This window comes from Pungitius pungitius, chromosome 16, assembly GCF_949316345.1.
Source record: "Pungitius pungitius chromosome 16, fPunPun2.1, whole genome shotgun sequence".
NCBI classification, from domain to species: Eukaryota; Metazoa; Chordata; class Actinopteri; order Perciformes; family Gasterosteidae; genus Pungitius; species Pungitius pungitius.
In genome coordinates, this window is record NC_084915.1 from 11,932,594 (window position 1) to 11,954,512 (window position 21,919).

General features: G+C 42.3%; 3 protein-coding genes across 4 annotated transcripts; 2 read left to right on the forward strand and 1 right to left on the reverse strand.

Moving 5' to 3' along the window:
* Nucleotides 1-307: 307 nt before the first annotated feature.
* On the reverse strand, nt 308-5,801 carry vps36 (vacuolar protein sorting 36 homolog). The gene is made up of 14 exons (XM_037468159.2): nt 5,603-5,801; nt 5,356-5,424; nt 5,175-5,245; nt 4,753-4,867; nt 4,542-4,631; nt 3,996-4,082; nt 3,656-3,688; nt 3,382-3,459; nt 3,059-3,193; nt 2,860-2,925; nt 2,638-2,702; nt 2,113-2,197; nt 1,914-1,990; nt 308-1,793 (listed from the first exon to the last, which is right to left on the reverse strand). Exons 1-14 carry the CDS (start codon nt 5,696-5,698, stop codon nt 1,712-1,714), a joined length of 1,149 nt encoding a protein of 382 aa, XP_037324056.1. The 5' UTR covers nt 5,699-5,801; the 3' UTR covers nt 308-1,711.
* A 211-nt stretch (nt 5,802-6,012) lies between these two features.
* On the forward strand, nt 6,013-13,585 carry proser1 (proline and serine rich 1). Of its 2 annotated transcripts, XM_037468143.2 has the most exons (12): nt 6,013-6,643; nt 6,740-6,805; nt 6,997-7,065; nt 7,263-7,357; nt 7,490-7,583; nt 7,874-7,984; nt 8,263-8,364; nt 8,743-8,821; nt 9,128-9,220; nt 10,344-11,643; nt 12,393-12,537; nt 12,657-13,585. In XM_037468143.2, the coding sequence occupies exons 1-12, from the start codon at nt 6,599-6,601 to the stop codon at nt 12,780-12,782; spliced, it is 2,325 nt and encodes a 774-aa protein (XP_037324040.2). In that variant the 5' UTR covers nt 6,013-6,598; the 3' UTR covers nt 12,783-13,585. The 2 variants fall into 2 exon arrangements, with proteins under 2 accessions (XP_037324040.2, XP_037324041.2); XM_037468144.2 differs by lacking the exon at nt 9,128-9,220.
* A 704-nt stretch (nt 13,586-14,289) lies between these two features.
* Nucleotides 14,290-21,912, forward strand: stoml3b (stomatin (EPB72)-like 3b). The gene is made up of 7 exons (XM_037467018.2): nt 14,290-14,604; nt 15,926-16,029; nt 16,133-16,205; nt 16,322-16,404; nt 16,489-16,692; nt 16,860-16,994; nt 17,127-21,912. The coding sequence occupies exons 1-7, from the start codon at nt 14,541-14,543 to the stop codon at nt 17,313-17,315; spliced, it is 852 nt and encodes a 283-aa protein (XP_037322915.1). The 5' UTR covers nt 14,290-14,540; the 3' UTR covers nt 17,316-21,912.
* The last annotated feature ends 7 nt before the right edge of the window (nt 21,913-21,919 follow it).

Consider the following 21,919-nt stretch of genomic DNA (forward strand, 5'->3'; position numbering starts at 1 on the left):
GTTCATACAATGCTCTGAATCAAATGCCCAAATGTTATGCCCAAATATTGAAAGGGCATGTCAATTTATTAATGAGATGGGATAAAACAAAAGCAGGAAACCCTTTTTTTCTCCAATTGGCAAACTCAAAATTCCATTATAAAAGTAATAAAAAGCAACTACATGGAGAAATATGTGAGATCCAATAGATTTATGTATAATCCTCTGGTTCAAGACAAATTCACAGATTAACTTTTTGTATGAAGCTCTTGTGAAACATTGTCTCAAAATAATCTCATGATGAAGTCATATGAGAAATCAGACAGAATAGCAGTGTGTATCTTTATTAGCCCAGGAGGCAGGTTAAGAAAATATAACATTTGAAACGATGCAGGCATGAGAGTAAACAGAAGAACTATTCATCACAAAGCATCACATGCCTCCCCCCCACATAAAATAACTGACAGGGTCTTCTTCCATTATCCATAGATGTAAGGAATCTTTACTGAGATTTGAACCAATGACACTCAGCCATTCAGCATCATGGATTCACTTAAAATGCATCATTGAGTAAATTCATCTCAGCGTGCAAGAGCAGGACCTATTTTTTCTCCGAAAAGGTTCGCCAATAATTGAGTTTCACGCGTGAACCTCTGATCATTACAATTAGAGCCGTCCAAGTTCAGCTCTGAAAACAAGTAGTATGAGTTAAGTGTAAATGGCAAGCCAATCTAATCAGCAGTAACGCTCTGCAGACCTTTCACATTTCCTCAGGAGAGAGACAGCTGAAAACAGGAAGCTTCTCTGAAAATGAAACACCCTTTACTGTTCGGTTCAGCACCACAACGGGAACAAAGGACTTTGTTAAGAGCGCAAGAAGCTCCTCGGGGAAACACAGTGTTTAAAGTAGACACGATGTTGGCAGAAAACATGACTTTTACACATGAAGCTACTTACTTACTTACTTACTCCAATCTCTCGATCTCACAGATTCATTCTTACTTCTGCGGTTACTCTTAATATGATTTACTTTAAGTAGACATGTGATTCTACAAGTGCATTAATAGAGGGCTTGCTCTTCAGTCTGGATTCTACTTGGCCTTTGTACACTACAACCTTTGCAATACAAGGATTAAGTCGTTGAATAGTGACATTTGGCCACAGGGCCAATTTGTTTCACTGTGATCCAAATTAACTGTGGATGAGGACTTTTGTTATTTGGATTTGAGTGAAGGGACATTTTGATGGACAGGATTGAGAGACCAAAACAGGATAAAAAAAATACAGTATGGTTTTTAAAATTCACTTTAACCTGGACATGTTCTGTCCCTCCTCAGAAGATGACGAAGCATGTCAAAGGGTAATTGCTTATTCATTTTGTTATTAAGAGTTGTGCCACAAGATTGAGGGAAGAAAATGTACCTGGGAATTCCCATTTTATCAATTACCCCAAACCTATTTATTGCTGAGAGCACACAAATCGAGTGGAACAAAGTCTGGGAACGCTGTGCTGCATGTACAGCATTTGAGCAGAGCTGTAGCTCTTGGACCTGAAAAGAAGACGTCTGGCAGTGACTCTGTGAAGCTTCACCACTAACAACCGTTAAAAAAGAATGACGGGACTCATTAGGGACGTCGGCGCCGGTACGTAGTGGCGCTGCAGTGGTCTGTCAGAAAGACCGTGCACCCTGGTTGAAGTTTTTTGTTTTCCTTTTCATCCCATTACGACAAGTCAAAAGAGGTTCGGGTAGAATCTCAAACCCTCCACAGAGTCGTCCCTACACAGGTGGCCCATCTTCTCAGCCAGCAGCAGCCTGGAGATGAGGACAGAGTAATAACATGAGAAACAAAAGACAACTGGGATTCCTCTGTATGATCCAGCAACAAAGATGCAGTAAAACAGACCGCCGGCGCCAGAGAGATTCACCACTGACCGTTCTTTAGAGAGAAGAACGGAGAGACCCAGGAGCTTCGCAAACTCCTCTGCCGTCAACGAGCCTTTGTCTGACACCTGTAGAAGAAGAAGAAGAAGACGAAACACGATGTATCAAAAGGTGTATCAAAGACAGCAGGCCGTTTGATCAGTCTAAAGCGCGTCAATGTCAGTATAATGTTTGTAATGGTACAGCTTACATTGTCCAGTGCTGAGGATATCATTTCCTCTTCGCTGTGAGACTGCAGCTGGACCACCATCACCCCACTGTCAAACACACGTAGTCTACAAAGAGGACAAGAAGGATGAAGGGAACAGCGCGAGTGTGTGTGTGTGTGTGTGTGTGAGAGAGACAGAGAGATTAATTATGTATCATTAGGCTAAAATAGCGAGCCGACTGAAGAACTGCAACCCGTTTGAGGGTACTTGGACCCGCAGTGGCGTGGAAACAGGCGGCTGCTTCTTTTGAAACACTGTCATTTCCCGTTGACTTGCCCGTGTTCCTTTGAAAACACGGCCAAGTGACAGGAAATGGCAGCCGCAGAGGAATGGACAATACCTCCAACAACAGGAAGTGAGACAGGAAGAGTCTGGCCTCGGGGATATAATCCAGGCCTTGACCTTGCACTATATAACACAAAGCCTGATCCTTACATTTGGGAGTGGGAAGGGACACATTTAACCATACAATATACACATATACTGTATATGTATATAGTACTCACCTCAATGGAAGCTTCAACGACTCAAACACCTTGCAGGCGTTTACCAAATCTTCCGGAGATAAAAGCTAAGGGGAAAGGGGAAGAAAAGGAACCTCGGTGTCAGACCCCAAAGACCTTGGTGTGTGCGTGTGGTTAGGAATGTATACATAGCAACGTTTTGTTTCGTTAGTTCAGCTAGAGTGAACATACACGGACATGCCCACTCGCATGTGTGAGCTTTACCTCCATCCCTCGAGCACGGTTGACGAGACAGTAGACCTCAGTGAGAGCCATCATACCCCCACGCTCCTGAAGGAGGGAAGGCAAGAAGGGATTAAGAGTGACACAGTCAGAACTGCAATGCCATTATATGATTAAAAGGAAACAGATTTATTTTAGGCGCTGTAATTGTAAAACACATGAAAACAATATTCACACTTGCCTCCAGAGGAACCTGCAGCATATCTCCCAGCTGCTTAGCTAGCTGCATATGGTAATGTGTACCTGATCCATGCGTTTCCCTGGTAACAGGGTCAGCAATACCCATACTCAGAAGATAGGACTTAAACTGGATGGTCTATAATGGAGGACATAATTGTTAAAAAGCAAAACTACTTGAAACAGTTTGAAATTAAAAGTTTGAAAAAAACAAAACACATTATGTAATCACATTTTTTGTTGTGTGCTTAATGGTCCGACGTGGTTAGATAATTTCTGATTAGTTATTGTTCTCCTAATTGTTATGTGTGATGCTCGAGATCATACCTCATCTTCTGTAATGTTTCCCTGTTTGTCTTTGATCTTGTTGGCTATAGATCTGGAAAGCTCCACCATCTCCTTGGCCTGTTATTTAAAAGTAGAATCTTACTGCGTAGCTGTTTATGAGCTTAACACTGGATTGATAACCATGGTTGTGATGTTTGAACAATCATAAAACGTAATGGTTAACATTTAAGAGGAATTCGAAAAAGGTAAATCATTCTGTATTCAACTAACAACTACAGAAAAATATGAACACACTAAGAAAAGCATTGCTTACCTTCACCATCAGCTTACTAAGATCCTCAAAGGCCTGAAAGAAGAGACTTATTTGGTGGATATGGCTCATGAAGAATTTCACATTTGAATAAAATACAAAAACTTAATGGCGACTTCATGGATGCCTCATGAAAGTCACAGCGACTGTGGTCAATTACTGTTGGTTACGGGTTTTTGGCAGCCTTAAAAAAATAGAGATGAAAACATGAACAGAAAGCTGAACCACTGTGTATTCTCAGTATGTTCAGTCATTTCTGCAGAACTATGACTAAATAATTGCCTTCAACTGGGAACATTGAGGACACATTGCTCAGCATTTCAGTATTTTTGCCTGAAAGTACCTCAGAAATATTTTTGTCTGTTTCTTTCCGCTTCTCCTCTATCTTCCTCTCAATGCCAACGATTCCAACGGCACGTGTTCTTCCTGTCTGCATGACCACAAAGGAAAGAAAAGGTCAAGATCTGAAACCACACAGGCCTTTAAAAAAAAAAGAAAAAGCTCAGGGGAGGGAGGAAATTGTGGTTAAGTCCTGAATCAATTTTAGTGGCAATCATCTTACAGTGTTTATCAAAAATTCATAAAATTGCATTGGGAGACCTCAAAACAATTAAAGGAAAGCCAACGCAGAAGTTTATTTGTACTCAATTGTGAGTCCTGCTGTGTCATATTGCACTAAAATAGATGTCAATGACAATTCAAACTAATTGAGCGATTTGCGTCCCGATAAGATATTGGTGAATAGTCAGGGGCTGAAGTTCTGTGTCGCCCCATAATATAGTCATACCCATTCATATAGAGAAAACACTGCCATCCAGTGGCCCATAAAGTGAGTTGATAGGATGGTAATTCTACTGAGCTGAGAGGGAGCATCCTTGCAGCTTCTAACCTGAGAGCCGGTTCCTGTGGGGATGGGTTGAGAAGCCGGCGTACTCTCCCATCTCTTCTGAGTCATTTCTTCCGTTAGCCTCCTGTGAAACTGCAAGCAAACGACACGCCAGCCCCCAGTGATAAATAACCCAAAGAGTTAAAGAATGCTCATTAAGAGATGGAAAGGTAAAGCAGAAAGTGTTTTTAACAACTTATATAAGTGGCACTACCTCGATCTGTCCGTGTTCTTTGAAGGACAGCTTGATGAAGGAGTACTTGCTATGTTGGTAGGGACCTGGTTCCTTGTTGGCAGGTGTTGCATGCAGGTGGATAATTATTTTTGCACTAAAGAATAAGAGATGGCAATAGTTTATTTACCATTTAATTCTTTTAAATTGAAATGATTGCCAACATTTAATAGAAAATCATCATTTCAGTTCCAACTATTTTACGTTGGAGATTTACTGCAGTGGACTATGATATTCTCCCCAAACACAACCCCCAGTTATCACAGGAACAAAGTTTCATACTTTATTCATCTGATTTCCACAGAGCTATCTTCAAATGTTCTCGTTAGCTAATTCATCAACATATTTCAAAGCCTGTTCTCTCATTTCTGTTCAAGTTTCAAGATGTATTTACTGGCACTCACCTCTTTCCTATTCCTGCAGCCTGCTCCTCAAAGAAGATGATCTGCGACAGGGGCATGGCTATGCAGCATTCCTAAAAGTGACCACAGGAAATCCAGAAGTCAACATGAGAGACACACAACACGGGAAAAGAAAAATCCGTGGGAAATGTCACCCATCCTCTCACAATCACTGCTGTCTTACGTGGTTTTTAACGTCCCTCCAGATCAACCGATGGGTGCTCAACAAGGCAACCCCAGCGTCAAGCTTAGCCTGGTCCAACGACAGGAGAGTACAGGGCGTTATTACTTATTACGTATATTGCTTCAGCAACTTCCATCATCAATATCATTAAGCTAACGTTCTCCTATTAACGTTGCTCTATGGAAGTTTTAGCCGCTGGGTTGTTGTTGTATTTCACAAACTTAGCTATCGGGAAACAGAACTATACCTTATCATCCCCGTCATACAGTCTGATACCTCGCTGCTGGATCACTAAAGTTTCGTTTATCTCCAGGAGACCATTTGACCATGAAAAGCGGTCCATGTTTCACTATTACAAAAAAAAAGACCCGACTGTTGTCTATTCTGCTCTGCTGCTGCTGAAACCCATTTTACTGTTTACTTCCTGTACGCTCTTGGGGTGGCCGTGCCTGTGCCTGCTGAAGAAAACTAAAACAGAACATGAAATATATGGATAAACTTAAAATCGATTTAATCGATAGTTATTTTACCAATTAGTTAAACGCTGGCGCTACTGATCCCACCAAACTAACGTTCATTCTGTCGTAGCTTCAGACCTTGCTGCGTGGTGTCTTTTCTGACAGGCTTCCTTTAACGGGGGTCCTTTCGACTGTTGACGTTAGTAGCGCCAGCTGTCAGGGGAAGTTAGCAAGACTGCTATCATTCCTAGCGCGTTATTTTAAAATTTGTAATGATTTTTCATATGTTCCAAACTATATGGTAATCATCGCTAGCGCTGGTTTTAAGCTTAATTCAAATGAATTCATGTGCAAAAGAATCCGTCTTTCCCGCTGTGTTTTTTTTAGTTGTGCACAGAAATAAGGATTGCTGTAGCTGGCTAGCTTGTTGTTAGCTGCGGACAAATCTGGTGCAGGCAGGTTTTGCAATGCAGACACAGCTTCTCTAGCTTGGAAGTCATTGTTCGGGAGCGGAAAGTTGTACTTTACAGAAGGACTCTAAATAACTTGCTGCTTTTTTTACGGAACGAACGTATTTATTGCAAAATGCAATGCTTTGAATTATGCTTTTGTAGCATTAACCGTTTATACCAGTAGCGTTGAATGAGAAGCATGGTATTTAGAGTTTAGGGTCAATGCTTTTTATCCCAAATCTGCGCATCTGCTGTTAAACGCGTATTTACCAAGCACATGGTATATTAACTATTTATTGACCAAGAAGCGAACGCGTGTTTTAATCCACCAACATGGATAAGAAATCCTTTGACATAGTCTTGGATGAAATAAGAAAGGTGAGGAGCGTATGATCCCAAACTGTCTGACCGATACAACCTTTGATTTCTGTCCCTCTTTAAAAAGGTTTGGCAATGATTCGTTGTGTGTTTCAGTGCGTGCTGACCGATCAACGGATCAAAGCCATAGAGCAGGTGCACGGGTATTTCTCCAGTGAGCAGGTAACCGTCCAAACAGCAACACCACGTGTCACACTAGACAGACAGACAGGCAGGCAGGGTTCCTCCCGCACATGTTTTGCTGCATCAACGCCTACTACAATTTGATCAATAGCGTCGGTGGTCAAATTTATTGTGAGTAGCACAACTCTGATGTTTATGTCAGTTGAAACTCTTGTCTTGTACATTTGCAGGTGATGGATATACTGAAATATTTCTCATGGGCTGAGCCGCAGATCAAAGCCGTTAAAGCTCTGCAGCATGTGAGTAACAAGTGTTTTGAGTGATCAGCAACAAGTTTGGCTTTGCTAAATACGTTTTGTGTAAGTGGATATCATTTGATCGGGTAAAAACAACACCAATAATGGTGAGGTGTGAAAAAGTAATTGTTTGGTATGGTATCACCACTGTGTGTTTTTAAAGTGTGAATTAACCATGTTTTTCCATCTGTTGCTTTTAGAAAATGGTTGCAATCCCTACAACCAAAGTTGCAAATATCCTGAATTGCTTCACTTTCTCAAAGGACAGACTGATTGTCCTGGAACTAATTGCTTTGTGAGTATATTTAGAAAATGCATTTCAGCCCCCTGAATAAATGTTTGTTTAAATAAACATTGGTCAAATGTGATAACATCAACTGTTTGGGTGATTAGTGACCTGTTCAATGTGGATTTATTTTCCATACAGGAACATTTCAGATGCCCAAAATTTTCGCCCTGTGGAAGATCTGTTTCGCATACACTTGTCAGAGAAAAAACGAGCTCGCAGGATACTGGAGCAAGTAAGTTCATCCATAGAAATGTAATACCATTGTGTCTAAGTAGAGAAACCCTATTTGTTAATTGTATGTCTTAGAATGAAAAGACACTGTGGTAGCAATAGGGAATAATAATCTAATTGCAATCATTGATGCAATTTAGAAAAATATAAAACGGACTAAAGTAATGCTTTTAGAATGTCGGATTGCATGTGTTGATGCATTATCTTTGACATCCCTAAACATATTTATGTTTCAAAGCATACAAGAAGATCCACAACATTCCTAAACATAATACACGTGTGTGTCACAAGGTATGTAAGGTTGGCTGCAAGGCTCCTGTAGCCATGATCTCCTCCTGTGGTATGATACCAGGAAATCCGTACCCTAAAGGTAGACCCAGCCTCGTCAGTGGCACATTCCCTGTAAGTATATGCAGAGCTATTTATTGAGCTTTCCTCCACCAATAACAAATTGTACTGTTCAAAGGCAAAGATGTTAAGTTAAATCTAATATGTTCATATTTTACCTTTTTTCTCAACTGTATTGCATACAAATATCCAAAAGTGATACCATTATCATATCATGATAAAATATTGTATGTCTCTCTTTTAAGAGTAGCTCCAACAAACAATGAACACACCTGAGACACTTTGTCTGCTTGATAAATAAGCTTGACCTTGTATTTTGTTTTTGATCACAGGGAATTCCTCCAATAAAGAAAGAAGCAGAAAAGAAAGAGGACACTTCTAACAATTTTGAGGGCAAAGGAATTTCAGCTCGCATCATTGGACCTTTCAAACCAGTAAGCACTCGAATGGGAATCACAGACTGGGATGATGTTAACAGTCCCAGGATGCCGCAGACAGTCCTCACATGACCCAATAACAGTGCTATGGCTTAACAAAACCTTCAACTCGCATGTCCTCTCGTGTGAGAATGCTAAATGGACTGCAGTAAAGACCGTGGGCAGAATAGTGGCAACGCGTTTGACATGTTTGACTTCTGCCATTCATTGAAGACGATCATTTTCTAGGGCAGGCGTCAACAATATAAAATCAATGTGTAACTTGCCTTTTTATATTGGTTTTGAAACCTTCCTTCGCAGATCTAAAGAATGAAAAAATTCTAATCCGTTAGGAGGTTAATTCCTTCTTTTGTTTGTTTTTCCTTAATTTTCTAGTTTCCGTCAACCTACAACCCTCATCGGCCTGTGCCCTACCCTATACCGCCGTGTCGACCCCACGCCACCATCGCACCAAGTAAGGAATGACCCTCATGCACACTCTTATCCCGGCCTTCCCACACCCTGCCCTGTAATCTAGCACTGTATCTGCTACCTGTGGGTGATAAGAGAACCGATGTGCCACATAGAGGATTTAATAATGCTGCTTTGAGGGGTCTTAGGTACTGTGAAGCATGTTTTTTTCTTTGCACTGCCCTCTGGGATTGGTTGAGGTAGAGTTAGCGGTGGGGTGCGTTGTGCGTGAAAACCCCACATTTGTGTGCGTGTGTGAGTGTAGAAATTGCAAGGTGGATGCCATTAATATGTGTAACTACTACCTCAGGTGCGTACAACAACGCAGGCCTTGTTTCTGTGGGAGGGGTTATAACAACCAGCGTGCCCCCTCCCCCCTACAGCTCCACCCACAAAGTAGCAGGTATGATTTGTTGAAAGCGCGCGCACGCGTGTGTGTGTGTGTGTGAGAGCGTGTGGACATTCATGGACCCTTGCTGCCTAACTGTCTGGCATGCTGCTTACCTGCGCTTATCCAGTTTAATGGCTTTTTTTTTATCAGGTGAAGAATGCGCCGCTTACCTCTGGAGTGCACTGAGTGACCAGAAAAATACACAATGTTGTACATTCCAGTGCAACCCAATGCAGAGCTGTGTACTGGATTCCGGTGTTTTAGATTCATTTGATTTGGCTGCATGTCACCATGATATGTTGCTTGCCATTTAATGCAACTACTTGTCTGATAGCTGATATAATCCATTATTTATTCTCCTCTAAATGTGTAGGTGATAAAGTCATAATAGATAATTCCATGTAAATCCTTTTTCAATGTAATAAAGTCCTAAACAACTCCAACTCGATGGTCAAAAGCAAGGTGCTCTTATTGCATGGGAGTGCAACATAATGGTACTTCTGTTTTCTGGTCAGTCAGTGTAGAAGTCTGCTGTGATGAATTGTGTGGATGGGTCTGTTGCGGCGTGGACCATGAATAGCTTTTAACTAATGTCTTTAATAGTCTTCTTTCTGGAATCATGCTGTATGCTGGCATTTAACTTGCATTGCTTGGGATTTTTAACACACTTTTTCCATCAGTTTAACAGTTGAAATGCATCTTTTAGGGCATTTGGGGAACACGTGGTCACACCCAAAAATATATGGAATAGAAGTTGTATTAAATTGGCAAATGTTCAAAGCGGAGTTGTGATCAGCTCAGTGTGATGAGAGTGAATGTGCAGTTAGCATAGTCAAATACTTTATGTAATCATTCCCCAAACGTAAGAAAAACACATGTTCCAATCTTGACATTTCCTATGATTTCCATATAATACGTTGCACGCTGCAGAGAGGCTCTCTGGCTATTCTTCCTTGCTGCGTCTCTCCTCATATTTTAGATGCGAGTGCATTGCTTCTTCTGCTACAGCTTGTCGGGTTTTAACCTTTTCTGCCTCTGTCCCGGAAGCACCATTTCAGACGATGACGATTATTATTTCAGGTGATCCTTTTCACCCACTTTGACCTTTTTTTTTTTTTTTTTTTCCCCACTCAAGGTTACGCCAAACCAGGCAATCCACAGAACACCACACCTGGAGTCAACAGCGGACCCCTCCTCATTCCTCGCGGGTCCACGCCTTCTACCCCGGTCCCACCGCAAGCTTCTCCTGCTCAGCCACCTCCCACGACCCCCATCACGCCGGTTTTCCCCGGCATGGTTCCCTCTCACAACCCCAACGCCCCGTCTCACTCCCCGGCCCCGTCCCCATCGGTGATCAAAGCAGGCCCGCAGACGCCCAGCGGCCACGTTACACCGACACCCTCGTCGGTCATCAAAGCCCACACACCTTCAGGCACCCCTTGTGGAACTCCTGTCCCCGGCAGCGGCGGCTTCTCCCCTTCCCCGTTCCATGCCGTTTCCCGACCAGGCACCCCGGCTTCCTCCCGCGGCGCCCAGGACCCTCAGGCGAATCAGCAGAGGGTCTTTTCCCAGTCCACGGACCACCAGTCGGGACCCATCCACCACGGCATGCACCCTCAAGCGGGTAACGCCTCCGGGTCAGTGATCCGCAGCTACACCCCCTCTGGACAGTCCGCTCCAGTCATGCCGAGCTGTTCCACCCCGGGTCCCAGTCCCAAACCCTCCCCGGCGCGTTCGGGACAGATTCACGCAGCCATGGCCGCGGCCGGAGTCCTGAACAGACACGGCGGCGGCAGTAACAGCGGCAGCAACAGCCCGGTGCCCTCTGCTTTCAAGGGCACGTCACGCTCCGGCACGCCCTCCGTCGGCTCCTACGTGGTGCAAGGTTCGGCCCAGGCCGCGCTGGCCCGCTCCCTGGGTCTGTCGCACCCCGCGGCCTCGGCTCAAGTCTCACTCTCCAGTCCCGTCGCCCTGAGCGGCTTCCAAGCTCTGTCGTCCAGCCCCTCGCCCTCCCATTATCCCGGCCTGTCCCCCTTCTCCTCCCTGCCGCCGTCCTCCATGCAGTCGTCCATGTCCGCGATGCCGCCCACCACCAACATGTCTAACCACCCACCAACCTCCATCTACTCGGGCCTGGGCCCCAACTCCGCCTCCGGTGCGGCGTCCCCTTTCGGCCTGGGGCTCACCTCGGCCCCCTCGTTGTTCCCGGGCCTTCCGCCCGGTGCCAGCCCCACTGGTTTCCCAGGGTTGGGGGTGTCCGGAGGGCACGGTGCCGGCAGCCCCGTGTTGTCTTCTTTCATGGGCCTGCAGGGCGCCTCTTCGGCCTCAGTGGCGTCGGTGTCCCCGCTGCAGGCGGCGGCGGTGGCGGCTGCAGCGGCTGCATCGCCGGTTCTGCCGGGCTTTGCGTCTGCTTTCAGCTCCAACTTCCAGCCGGGGTATGTGGGCGTGGGACATTTTTACTGTCCAATATACAGAAGCCATATTACACGAGTGACCGAAAACACCCCTAATGATTTGACTAATATTGTTTAACTTAGTCTGACATGAGAAGAACATAGCCACTACTAAATAGAAATGTAGGCTGTTACTGCTCTCCCCCTTGCTCTGTTCTTTAATATAAATTAAAGTGGGGTATGCAAAATACGTACCAATTTATATTTTAACTATATACACAAGTGTTTGTGTTTATATTTGTCCTTTTTTCTGAATTTCCAGTAAATATACTATTTAGAAGTCAGAATTAATCAATATATATATTTTTCCTAAAGAAAAAGAGCGATAAGGGCATCATAAATCACGTGCATTGGTTTTTCCATTATTGGCTTTATAAGTGGAAACACTGCACCCAAGTGCAAAGTCCACTTGTTGTCATCTCAAAGAGTTCTTTCCGAGTTGGCTTTCCCTTAATTATTTGTCAACCACATATTTTCCATGTTATCTTGTCTATGAACAAGTGTTGCGAAAACAACAGCCTCGCCTTTTGTCTACATTTCGTACACTCAACAGCGGGTTAAGAGAGCCATTAAATGAGCAATAAGGGTGACAATAAATATTAAAGTAGGGAAACATAAAATATATTTTACACAAAGATCATTTTAATAGATACAGAATAATGTTGAAGTTTACTTTTATAATCCGAATCAGCTTGTGTGGTGATGACAGTAACTATTTATCTTTTTTCCAGGTTGGGCAGTGGACTCCAGCCTCCGGGAAGCAGCGGGTTCCCCGGCTTGCTTTCCTTCCCCGGGGTGCCGGGCTTCTCTCCCTCTGCCTCTCCTGCTGCCCTCGGTGGCCTCCACAACCAAGCCATGCAGTCTGCCCTACTGCAGGTACACACACACACACGCACACACACCCGCTACACTCTGGCAGGATAGAATAATTTGAATGTCAGTTTGATAAAGCCTTAACGCAAGAAAAAGCCCAGCTCTTCTTTGTCTTGTTCCAGGCTCATCCCCAGTCTGCGCTGGAGAGCTTCCCCCCGCAGCCCAACAGCTTTACCAACTACCCACCCGGCCCAGGAAACCCCTTTCCCCTCCAGCCGGGCCTGCACCCCCAGCTGGGTTGGCAGTGAATCCCACGATCCACTTTGAAACATTGAGTACACTTACATGTCCATCCCTAGCGTGCGCCCTGCCCCGCCCCCTCAGCAGTCGACACATTTTATTTTTTGGTCTTGAATCGCGAGGAACACGGGACCGATCGAAGAGTCTCGGTGATGTTACAGCCAGACTCTCTACTACAAGAAACATTATTGTGAAAACTGTTGAAATAATTTCCTATATTATTCATAGTGAACCGTTGTAAATATCCGTTGTGAGGTTTTACATGTAGACCACGACCGTTTGAAACGCTAGCTGGACTCGGCTGCTTTTAATCAAGTTCATCAACACTCATTAGTGAACAATGAAATTGAAAAATGTACATGATATCATGTAATGAATTGTCAGTATCGTATTGTAGTATTTTTGTGTAGTCACAGTAGGAAGGACATCACATGAATTTTTTTGGTGACTTATGTTATATTGTGTTGTGTGCTACAGGTTTTCTTAAAGGTGGCAACATCAACAATATTTTTGAATCCTCATTCTGGTGTCTGGGGGGGAGGATAATATGTTGATTGATGTATTGACTTGGAATAAAGAATGGCTGTATTGTTAGTAATGCTCTCTGCGACGTATGGAAAACTAATTTTACCTCATTTACTGTAACCCTGCAAACACTCAGACAGTTGAGAGAAATGGACAAGCTGTTTGATGCCCTGTAGTTTCCTTTTTTCTGTTTAAACCTGTTTTATTATTTAGTCAGTAAACTGCTATTGTATTTTTTTTAAAGGAAATATGTAAGTCATAGTTTTGAATTAAAAAAAGAAACATGGTGGAGGGATATCTTCATATACATTTGAGTAAAGGTCAAAACTAAATGTTAATGGCCAGAGAAAAACTGAATTAAAATGCCTCAAAAGTGACATAAACATGAATTAATATGCACTTAATATTCTATTTCCAGTTACTCTAATCGACCCTCTGTATTGTAACAGTTTTATAGGCCACTTAGAGTTAATTTAGGGCTTTAAACAGTGCTTATGATCATCTCTTTTATTGCTAAGTGATGGCATCAGTCATGTGTTAATTAGTCACAGGAACCCGACACCCAGTCACGGGATCTCACTGCAGCGTTTCCATTTTCCATTACTTCAGTTTATTTTCTTTCATTCTAGCCATATTCTCACACCTGGGTTATCCATCAACATACTCTTCTTACTTCTGATGCATTTATTTCTTTTCTATAACTTCAGTAAGTAATAATTCCACCATGTAGACCTTTACCTTGCTTTTTAAAAATAACAAACAGCCCCTATACAACAAGTGTAGAAAAATTCTTGACTAACCCCTATCCTTTCAGTGTTTGTTTCTTTGGTTGTTTCTATGGATTTGAGGCGGGTCTTGTCGACATTAAATTGTTCACAAGCCATCGATAACACTGATTCTCTTTAAAAAGGGTTATTTTAATGTTTTACATAATAGTTCCTCAATCTAGTTGGAAGTGAAAGAAGGGAAAGTACAGGATTTACTTCTGCTTCTGCACATTTAAATACGTTACAGACACAATAGGTTAACATTATTTAACCTGTGAAATTGGCTCTGTATTGTATAATAACAATGCTAAAGGCTCTGAGTTTATTTGTTGATGATTATCTCGCACTAAGAGCCACACCTTCTCTGAGCTACGTTATAAGCATCACGGCTTTAAAAGGCTGGGTGACTCCCTCTCATTCAGATGCGCTTCAACAGACTCACAACACGCTTCCCCTCTCACTTCTAACCAGCACATGGAAATGGAGGACCAGATGGAAAGCCAGAAGAGAAGAGGAACGAGCAGAGACGATTTAATATGTAAGCTCGACCACATTTGGCTTCATGTGTTTTCTTCTGACCTGTAATGCTTCTTAAGTAAGTATGTAATGATTAATATTTAAAGCGTACATCAACAAAGATGTTTACTTTTCCATGAAACATGAGATGCGGGTTGATTGTACGTTGACGTGTGAGCAGAAGGGTGTTATGTGTGATGCATGCGCAGGAGCTCACCTGTGTAGATTGCAGCTAAAGGGGCTAGGGGCAAAGTAGAAGTCCGTCGTCATAGAGATACGAATCACGTGTCGCTGAGATAACCAAAGCATGTGACCCGGAGTGTTTGTGCGTGTCTGTATCCACGCTCTGAGAAGTCAGGGGACCGAGGAGCTGTCATTTCACACTGTTGGCTTTTGTGTAATTGTCCCTTTATTTGACCGCTGATAATGGCTCACTTTCATATCGCGTCGAGTCCTTTTAAGCATCACAAGCCTGTAGAACAGGATTCTGTGTCGTAGAGACAATGTACACATCTTTTACGTGCATCCTCTTTCACTCAGGTGTTTGTTTCTCTGCAGCTGTTTAATTACATGAATGCACGTTATGTTGGCGTAGTTGGTGTCATGTTCCGATTGCAATTTCTTTCGTCCAAATAGGTTTTAGCAATATTTTAAAACAATTTCATTGAAAAAGTATATAGAGATTTAATCGCATGAAACAGAAACATAATTTGTGTGGTGCAACGGTACATTTTCCTTAGCAGGAAACCACATTGTGGTTTGACCAGGAAACAGAAAATACTTTTGCTTTAATTGAAATATATTAAAAGAAAATTACAAATAAAAATATATTAAATACCATAGGACGGTAATACTAAAGTCTGCTGAGGTATTGTGACATGCAACGGCTTTATTGCACAACATACACAGAAAGAAATAAGTATATAGTTGGAAAATGTCCCAAAACAACACCTGCACCTTTCTCTCACTTGTGCCTATGCAACCACAAGCATTGTTACAGTTTACCCACCGTGTCTCTTTATGCGAGAGTCTCTCATTGTGTAAAATGTCAGTATTAATGTTAGATTTAACCTCAAAAACTGATTCATTATATTCGGATTCTAATGAGATTTCATGTCAGTAATAATTGCAAAATGGAACGGCTGATAAATGAAAACGTTCCTTAACTCCTGTCTATTTACAGGGTGCCTCATTATGCACGTGAACGAGATATTTTTTGCATTTTGGATGCAAACTTCCCATCTTATTCTTGGCTCTACCTGGGAGTCTCCCTCTCTCTCTTCATGTTTGTTTCAGGGTCTTCCCACTATGTTTAACTGACACTGTTGTCTCCCTCTCTCTAGCCGAACAAACCGGGTCTTTGGGATGCGTCGGTTGGTTCATAGTCGTACTCTCTGGCATGTTCACCCTTCTCCTCTTCCCCATCACCGTCTGGTTTTGTCTGAAGGTGAGTGAAAAACAAAAGCATAGTGGATTGAATAGCAGAGGCCGCAGTTTCCTTTGCTGACACTTTGAATGGGATTGGAGCTTGTGCTGTGTTCTCCCTGCAGATTGTTCAGGAGTATGAGCGCGCTGTCATCTTCAGACTGGGACGCATTACCGACAGGAAGGCCAAAGGACCAGGTACGTCATTAACAATTTTGCCAAATAAATCTTGGATTGGGTTAATTCCAGATACGGATCTAGTCATTTAAAGTTGACTCTTTTCTTTTTTGTTCCAACCATCTGTTTACCTGCAGGAATTTTCTTTATTTTGCCGTGCACTGACTCAATTGTGAAAGTGGATCTGCGAACCGTTTCATTTGACATCCCACCCCAAGAGGTATAGGAACGACCGGATGAATTGATTTGAGTTAAAACCGGCGGGGCACTCACCAACAAACTGTCACGTGCGTCACTCCTCTAGATCTTGACCAAGGACTCAGTTACAGTTTCCGTGGACGGAGTGGTGTACTTCCGGGTCAGTGACCCCATCGCCTCAGTGGCCAACGTGTCCAATGCCGATTCCTCCACCCGTCTGCTGGCTCAAACCACCCTGAGAAATGTCCTGGGGACCAAGAACCTGGCTGAGCTGTTGTCCGACCGCGAGGGCATCGCTCACAGCATGCAGGTACAGGAACGTGGAAAAATAAGCCTTGTGTGTTTGCTGAGGTTTCTTTCTAGTCTCGCTCCCCTTCACTTGTCCTCTCTAATCGGACAGAGAGACGCGCGAGTGTCACCAATGGGTGGTTATGGAGGCCGCGGGTGTGAGCTCTCCCTCTTTCTGTCCTTTTGCAGTCCAACCTGGATGAAGCCACGGACAACTGGGGCATCAAGGTCGAGCGTGTGGAGATCAAAGATGTGAAGCTGCCACAGCAGTTGCAGAGAGCCATGGCCGCCGAAGCGGAAGCTACGCGAGAGGCCCGAGCCAAGGTGCGGACGTAACCAAATGTGCAGTCACAGTGACTTTTACTGTAACACCGCATGTACGTTATTTTGGGTCGTTGGGCTGTTGTGCCGGTCACCGTGAGCCGCTGTAACGTCCCTTCGTCGCTCCACGCGTAGGTCATCGCAGCGGAGGGCGAGATGAATGCGTCTCGTGCACTGAAGGAGGCGTCCATTGTGATCTCAGAGTCTCCGTCGGGCTTGCAGCTGCGCTACCTGCAGACTCTCAGCACCATTGCAGCGGAGAAGAACTCCACTATCATCTTCCCCCTGCCCATGGATATCATATCTCACTTCATGAAGAAGTAGTACCTCAGTCTGTTCACCCTGCGAGGTCGCTGTCAAATCAAACTTGAATCAGATGGGGACTGGGGTGTAATTCTGAAACAAACTCTCAGGGCGCGAGATGATGCTGTTGTTGTATGGTTAACATTTCAAGGATCATAGAAATATTTTTATGGTTTACACAGTCAAGTCGGGATCAAGGCCTGCTCCCAATGTGATGTGGAGTAGCTTTAAACCACGTTTGTTATGAAACTTACGCATCATATTTTGTTAGAACTAGAACACATTTCTATTTCATATCATATTATGCATTACAGTTTTTCTCCATTGGTTTGGCTCATTTTTTGAAACAGAAATGACATTCTCAAAACAACATGGACAAACCTCCAAACCACTTGGCAATTTCTCAATACAGAATTGAATTTCTCATTCATTTGGGTAAATTGCAAATGTCTAAGTACATATCTCAATGTGTCAGTACATATTTGCAAATGATTAAGTACATGTAGCCTACATTTAGCACAATTTCCAAGTGAATAGATCTTGTTGATCTAAACTGATTGTTGATTCTCAGTCTAATTGTTTTTCGCTCCAAAACGTCTCAGCGTATTTTCATTGTATAAGTCATCACATGCACAATAGTCTGTTCAATTGTCAAAATTACTCAAGAACATAATACCATGAATACCATATATGAATCCCTTGGAACATTTGATAAATTCACAGTATTGAATTGAAGTAACAATTGACAGTCAGGTGAAACTAGAACTTTATTTTATTTATTCTTCAACCAGCTTTATTTACAGCACTGTAGGCCGCATATAATTTTCATTGTTTTTTGTTTCTGTGTTTATTTTACAGTATACTATGCTGTATATATTTTCTTTTTACTCTGATGTATGGAAGTTATTTTATGTTTGTGAATGATAATTGCAATTACAATTTCCAGTAGTATGAGTGCAATGTGTGATGTCAAACCTTGGAGGCTAATCTTACCCTAAAATCCTATTTTTTTCTGTTAGCCAGACCAAAAAAACAGTACAGTAACCATTGTCAATGAAGGACTGGGCAAAGACTGGTGGACATGAGGGATTTCAATGGTCCTCTGCCATAGTGACAAAACAACTAAACATTTTGACCTGCAGTGTTTAAACAATGACAAAAGGACTTTTCATTTTGGGGGCACTGACTGTTTGTATGAGAAAAGGAATTCGTTGTGACTGATGAGTTGTCTGTTTTGGGAGAGATATGACCTTTTGTAGGTGTGCCATAGTGTTTTGCTAAACCATCTAGGTTATTTTGGCAAATGTATTTAAAGCTTTGAGAATGTCGTTTTTTCGAGAGATAGATGAGCCATAGCAATCGAGAAGGAAGTTTTCATTTTGGGGGCACTGACTGTTTGTATGAGAAAATGATTTGGTTTTGAAGCTTGAGTTAACTGTTTTGGGTGAGATATGACCTTTTGAAGGTGATCTATGTAGTTGTGCTGAACCATATAGGCTATTTTACCAAATGCATTAAGAGCTTTGAGAATGTAATTTCTGTTTCAAGAATTGAGCCAAAGCAATGGAGAAAAACTGTAATGAGTTATGTACTGTGAGAAGTGTTTAAAAATATCTGATCTCTGAGAAACATTTTATAAGGCATCTGTTGTACTGAACCTTGAATAACATAATGTATGGAAAATGAGTTTGTGCTTTAGTCACTGTCATAGAACATGTTGTTGATTGTGGTAACCAAAACCCCCAAAGACAACATGTTGTCGATTGTGGTAACCAAACCACAATCCACAACATGTTGTCGAGACAAAGTAAACCCGCAAACCTTTGAGTGGACTGTTGACAGCACGTGAATTTCTTGTATATTTTTTAATACCATATTCTCCCCAAAAAGTACAAATAAACGCATGGACATACTTTGTATACATTACATGTTGAACTATCTGGTTTCTCGCCTTCTTCGGGCCTTCTACGCTATGGTTACTAGTTGACCATCACAAATGCAGAGATGAGAAAGAAGAGAAAGGGAGCGCGAGAAACATCAGAGACAGGAAAAACATGCTTCTATTACTTTGTTGATGCACTAAGACACAACCCATTTTGTAAATGTATTTACATTCAAACCTACAATCAGTGCCAGAAGAAACATATCCAGTGAATATTGTCTCTAGCTTACCTCCACAAATTCAAATTCATCACATCAATATATATCAGCATTATATTTATCAGCATTTAAACCTGAACATGGGCCTTTCCATCCCTAATGGGTTGGATAAATGACCCATGTTTCTTGTGGGGAGGCTCAAGTAGATGCTACATATGGCTGCTACATAGCTGTCATACAAGATGTCCTTCTATATCAGACAAAACCACATGAATGACTTGTATAAAATGGCGTCATTACATTTTTGACATTCCGCGCATAGTGGGACGCAGATGTCCACAGGACACATTAAAAGGGTTTTTGTTAAGAAATCTTAGTCCATTCAAAAGTCAAATATTAATTTAAGAAGAAATTTGGGACTGTGCTGTCATTTGTAAACAATTTTTTTTTGCATCCTTGCAGAATTATTATTTTTCTTCGCACATGAAGCGACCTTTAGCAGGAGCCTGAAGGGTCATAAACTGGTGTACATTCAAACAGTGACTACAATATTCTTACAATTAGTCATTATGCAAAGACAGTCTCAAAAATCCTTAGTGTAGGTATAAAATAGCGGTAAATGGAGATACATTTCTCAAATCCTATGCTGTATTTAACATTCTTTTGTTCAAGGAGCAGTTTACCCTGTGTACATATCTTACAAAAATCTGGAAGATCCATGAAAACCTTTTTACTTTTTCACGGCCATCAAAAGTGCTGGTATGGCAATCAAAGATCTACTTACAAGTCTATTACTCTACTGGAAAACCAGCAACCCAGAAAGGTCATCATTTACATGCTAGTAAAACTTGACATTGACTCACCCTGTAACTTAACAGAGACACGTCTGGTTACCTCGACCTATGACCCCGTCAGCAGTGCGCTGTGTGTGCCGACACACACTTACCCACATCCTTTGTCACTGGCATTATTGGTTTCTTTACAGCAGCTCATTTTGCGAGAAGTCTCAACAGTTTTGTTTGTTAATGTGTGGGTGGATCACTGAGATTACACTGTGTAATTACATTGAAAAAGCCAAGATTACGGATCCTGAGGGTAGGTTTTGTCAGTAGAGTACAATACAGGAAGCAGCTATGACAAACCGTATGCTATAAAATAATACGAATCTCTCTATACCAAAGGTACGTTTCTCTTTTGTATTACATATAAGAGGAAAAATATTTTTAGTGTTTATTGTTCTGTAGAGAAGCAATACAAAAAGAGAAAAAACATGTATTTATAATCTAAATTTAGAAAATAACTCCCTGAATGATATATTTGTGCACGATGAGAATGAAGTATAGCTTCCAAAAACCTTAAACGTTATATACTGGAAATATAAGTGCTGATCAGATAAAGAAACCAGAATAATCTGAAGAGGTTATTAAGTGTTCAGGAAGGGCGACACTTTATAACGGTCACAAAGAGGCCAACCGGTGGTTAGCCTGCATATATGCTGGATCTACGTAGCTTGTATGCCATTTCAAAGCAGTCTCCCAAACACCACCTATTGTATGTCTGTGGGATGACAACAAGTTAGTATATCTCCTCCCCCCTTTGGTACCGTATATGTTCCACCAAAAGTTTAGCTTTAAACCACAAAATTTATAAATTAAAATATACCACAGCAATAATACGTTTCACATTAAGACTGGAAGACTTCCACAAAACATGCTTGCTAAGCAGCAAAATACATGTAAATCAAAATGAATAGAAATATCTCATTTTTAAAAGAAAGTCACTTTCCTGTGCGGTTTCCCCCTCAGCTTTGAGCTCCCTGCTAGTTGTGTGTTACTGTAGTTGTTGTTGTTGAACCCCACACACACACACACACACACACGCACACAGACGCACACACACACACCGCACGATCCCGCTGAGGTAAATTCAAAATGGCAGACACAGTTGACCTGAGGGATCCCAAAAGTGAAGAGAGCAACTCATTGTGTGCCGATATGCTGGAGGAAGACCTGGCAAAGGTGTGACCATTAACTCCTCCGGACGGCCTGTGTTCCAGGTTGGGCCGTCCCACACGAGTACAACTATCAGCAGACAACCGATTACAAAATGTTGAACACACCTCGGGGTGACTGGAAAACAGCATTCACATGATTTAAAGAATGGATTCTTCATCCAAAGTCCTTTTAAAAAAACAGAGAATGTTTGTTGTTCTCTGCTGCTGAGACGGCTGGTCCAGTATAAGGCGCTTTGTTGGGCTTTTATTCCAGATGAAAAAACAAAAAAATGAAGAAACTGATCCTATCCAGAGAGCTTCTACATCTTATTTTATCGACAACGCGGGCGTTTTCTGAGCTCCAAAGTGTGCTACTTTTCCACTTGTATTGTTTCGGTCGGTGCGGGGCTCATGACTACTCATGCAGGGAGCTTTCACTACAAGTCGACACCATCATACAGTTTCTACAGTTTGCATTATACAAGTTGGGTTTGGGGACAGAGAATCCATTTTCCATTCCAGCATTTAGCTT

Coding starts and splice junctions, on each gene's coding strand:
- vps36 (XM_037468159.2), bottom strand. CDS start 5,698: ATGGACCGCTTTTCATGGTCAAATGGTCTCCTGGAGATAAACGAAACT. Junction 4,083..4,541: donor CCACAGGAACCGGCTCTCAG/GTTAGAAGCTGC, acceptor GTGGTCATGCAG/ACAGGAAGAACACGTGCCGT. Junction 3,689..3,995: donor CAGACAAAAATATTTCTGAG/GTACTTTCAGGC, acceptor CTCTTCTTTCAG/GCCTTTGAGGATCTTAGTAA.
- proser1 (XM_037468143.2), top strand. CDS start 6,599: ATGGATAAGAAATCCTTTGACATAGTCTTGGATGAAATAAGAAAG. Junction 8,822..9,127: donor CCACGCCACCATCGCACCAA/GTAAGGAATGAC, acceptor CTACTACCTCAG/GTGCGTACAACAACGCAGGC. Junction 9,221..10,343: donor CTCCACCCACAAAGTAGCAG/GTATGATTTGTT, acceptor TCCCCACTCAAG/GTTACGCCAAACCAGGCAAT.
- stoml3b (XM_037467018.2), top strand. CDS start 14,541: ATGGAAATGGAGGACCAGATGGAAAGCCAGAAGAGAAGAGGAACGAGC. Junction 14,605..15,925: donor GAGCAGAGACGATTTAATAT/GTAAGCTCGACC, acceptor CCCTCTCTCTAG/CCGAACAAACCGGGTCTTTG. Junction 16,995..17,126: donor CGCGAGAGGCCCGAGCCAAG/GTGCGGACGTAA, acceptor CTCCACGCGTAG/GTCATCGCAGCGGAGGGCGA.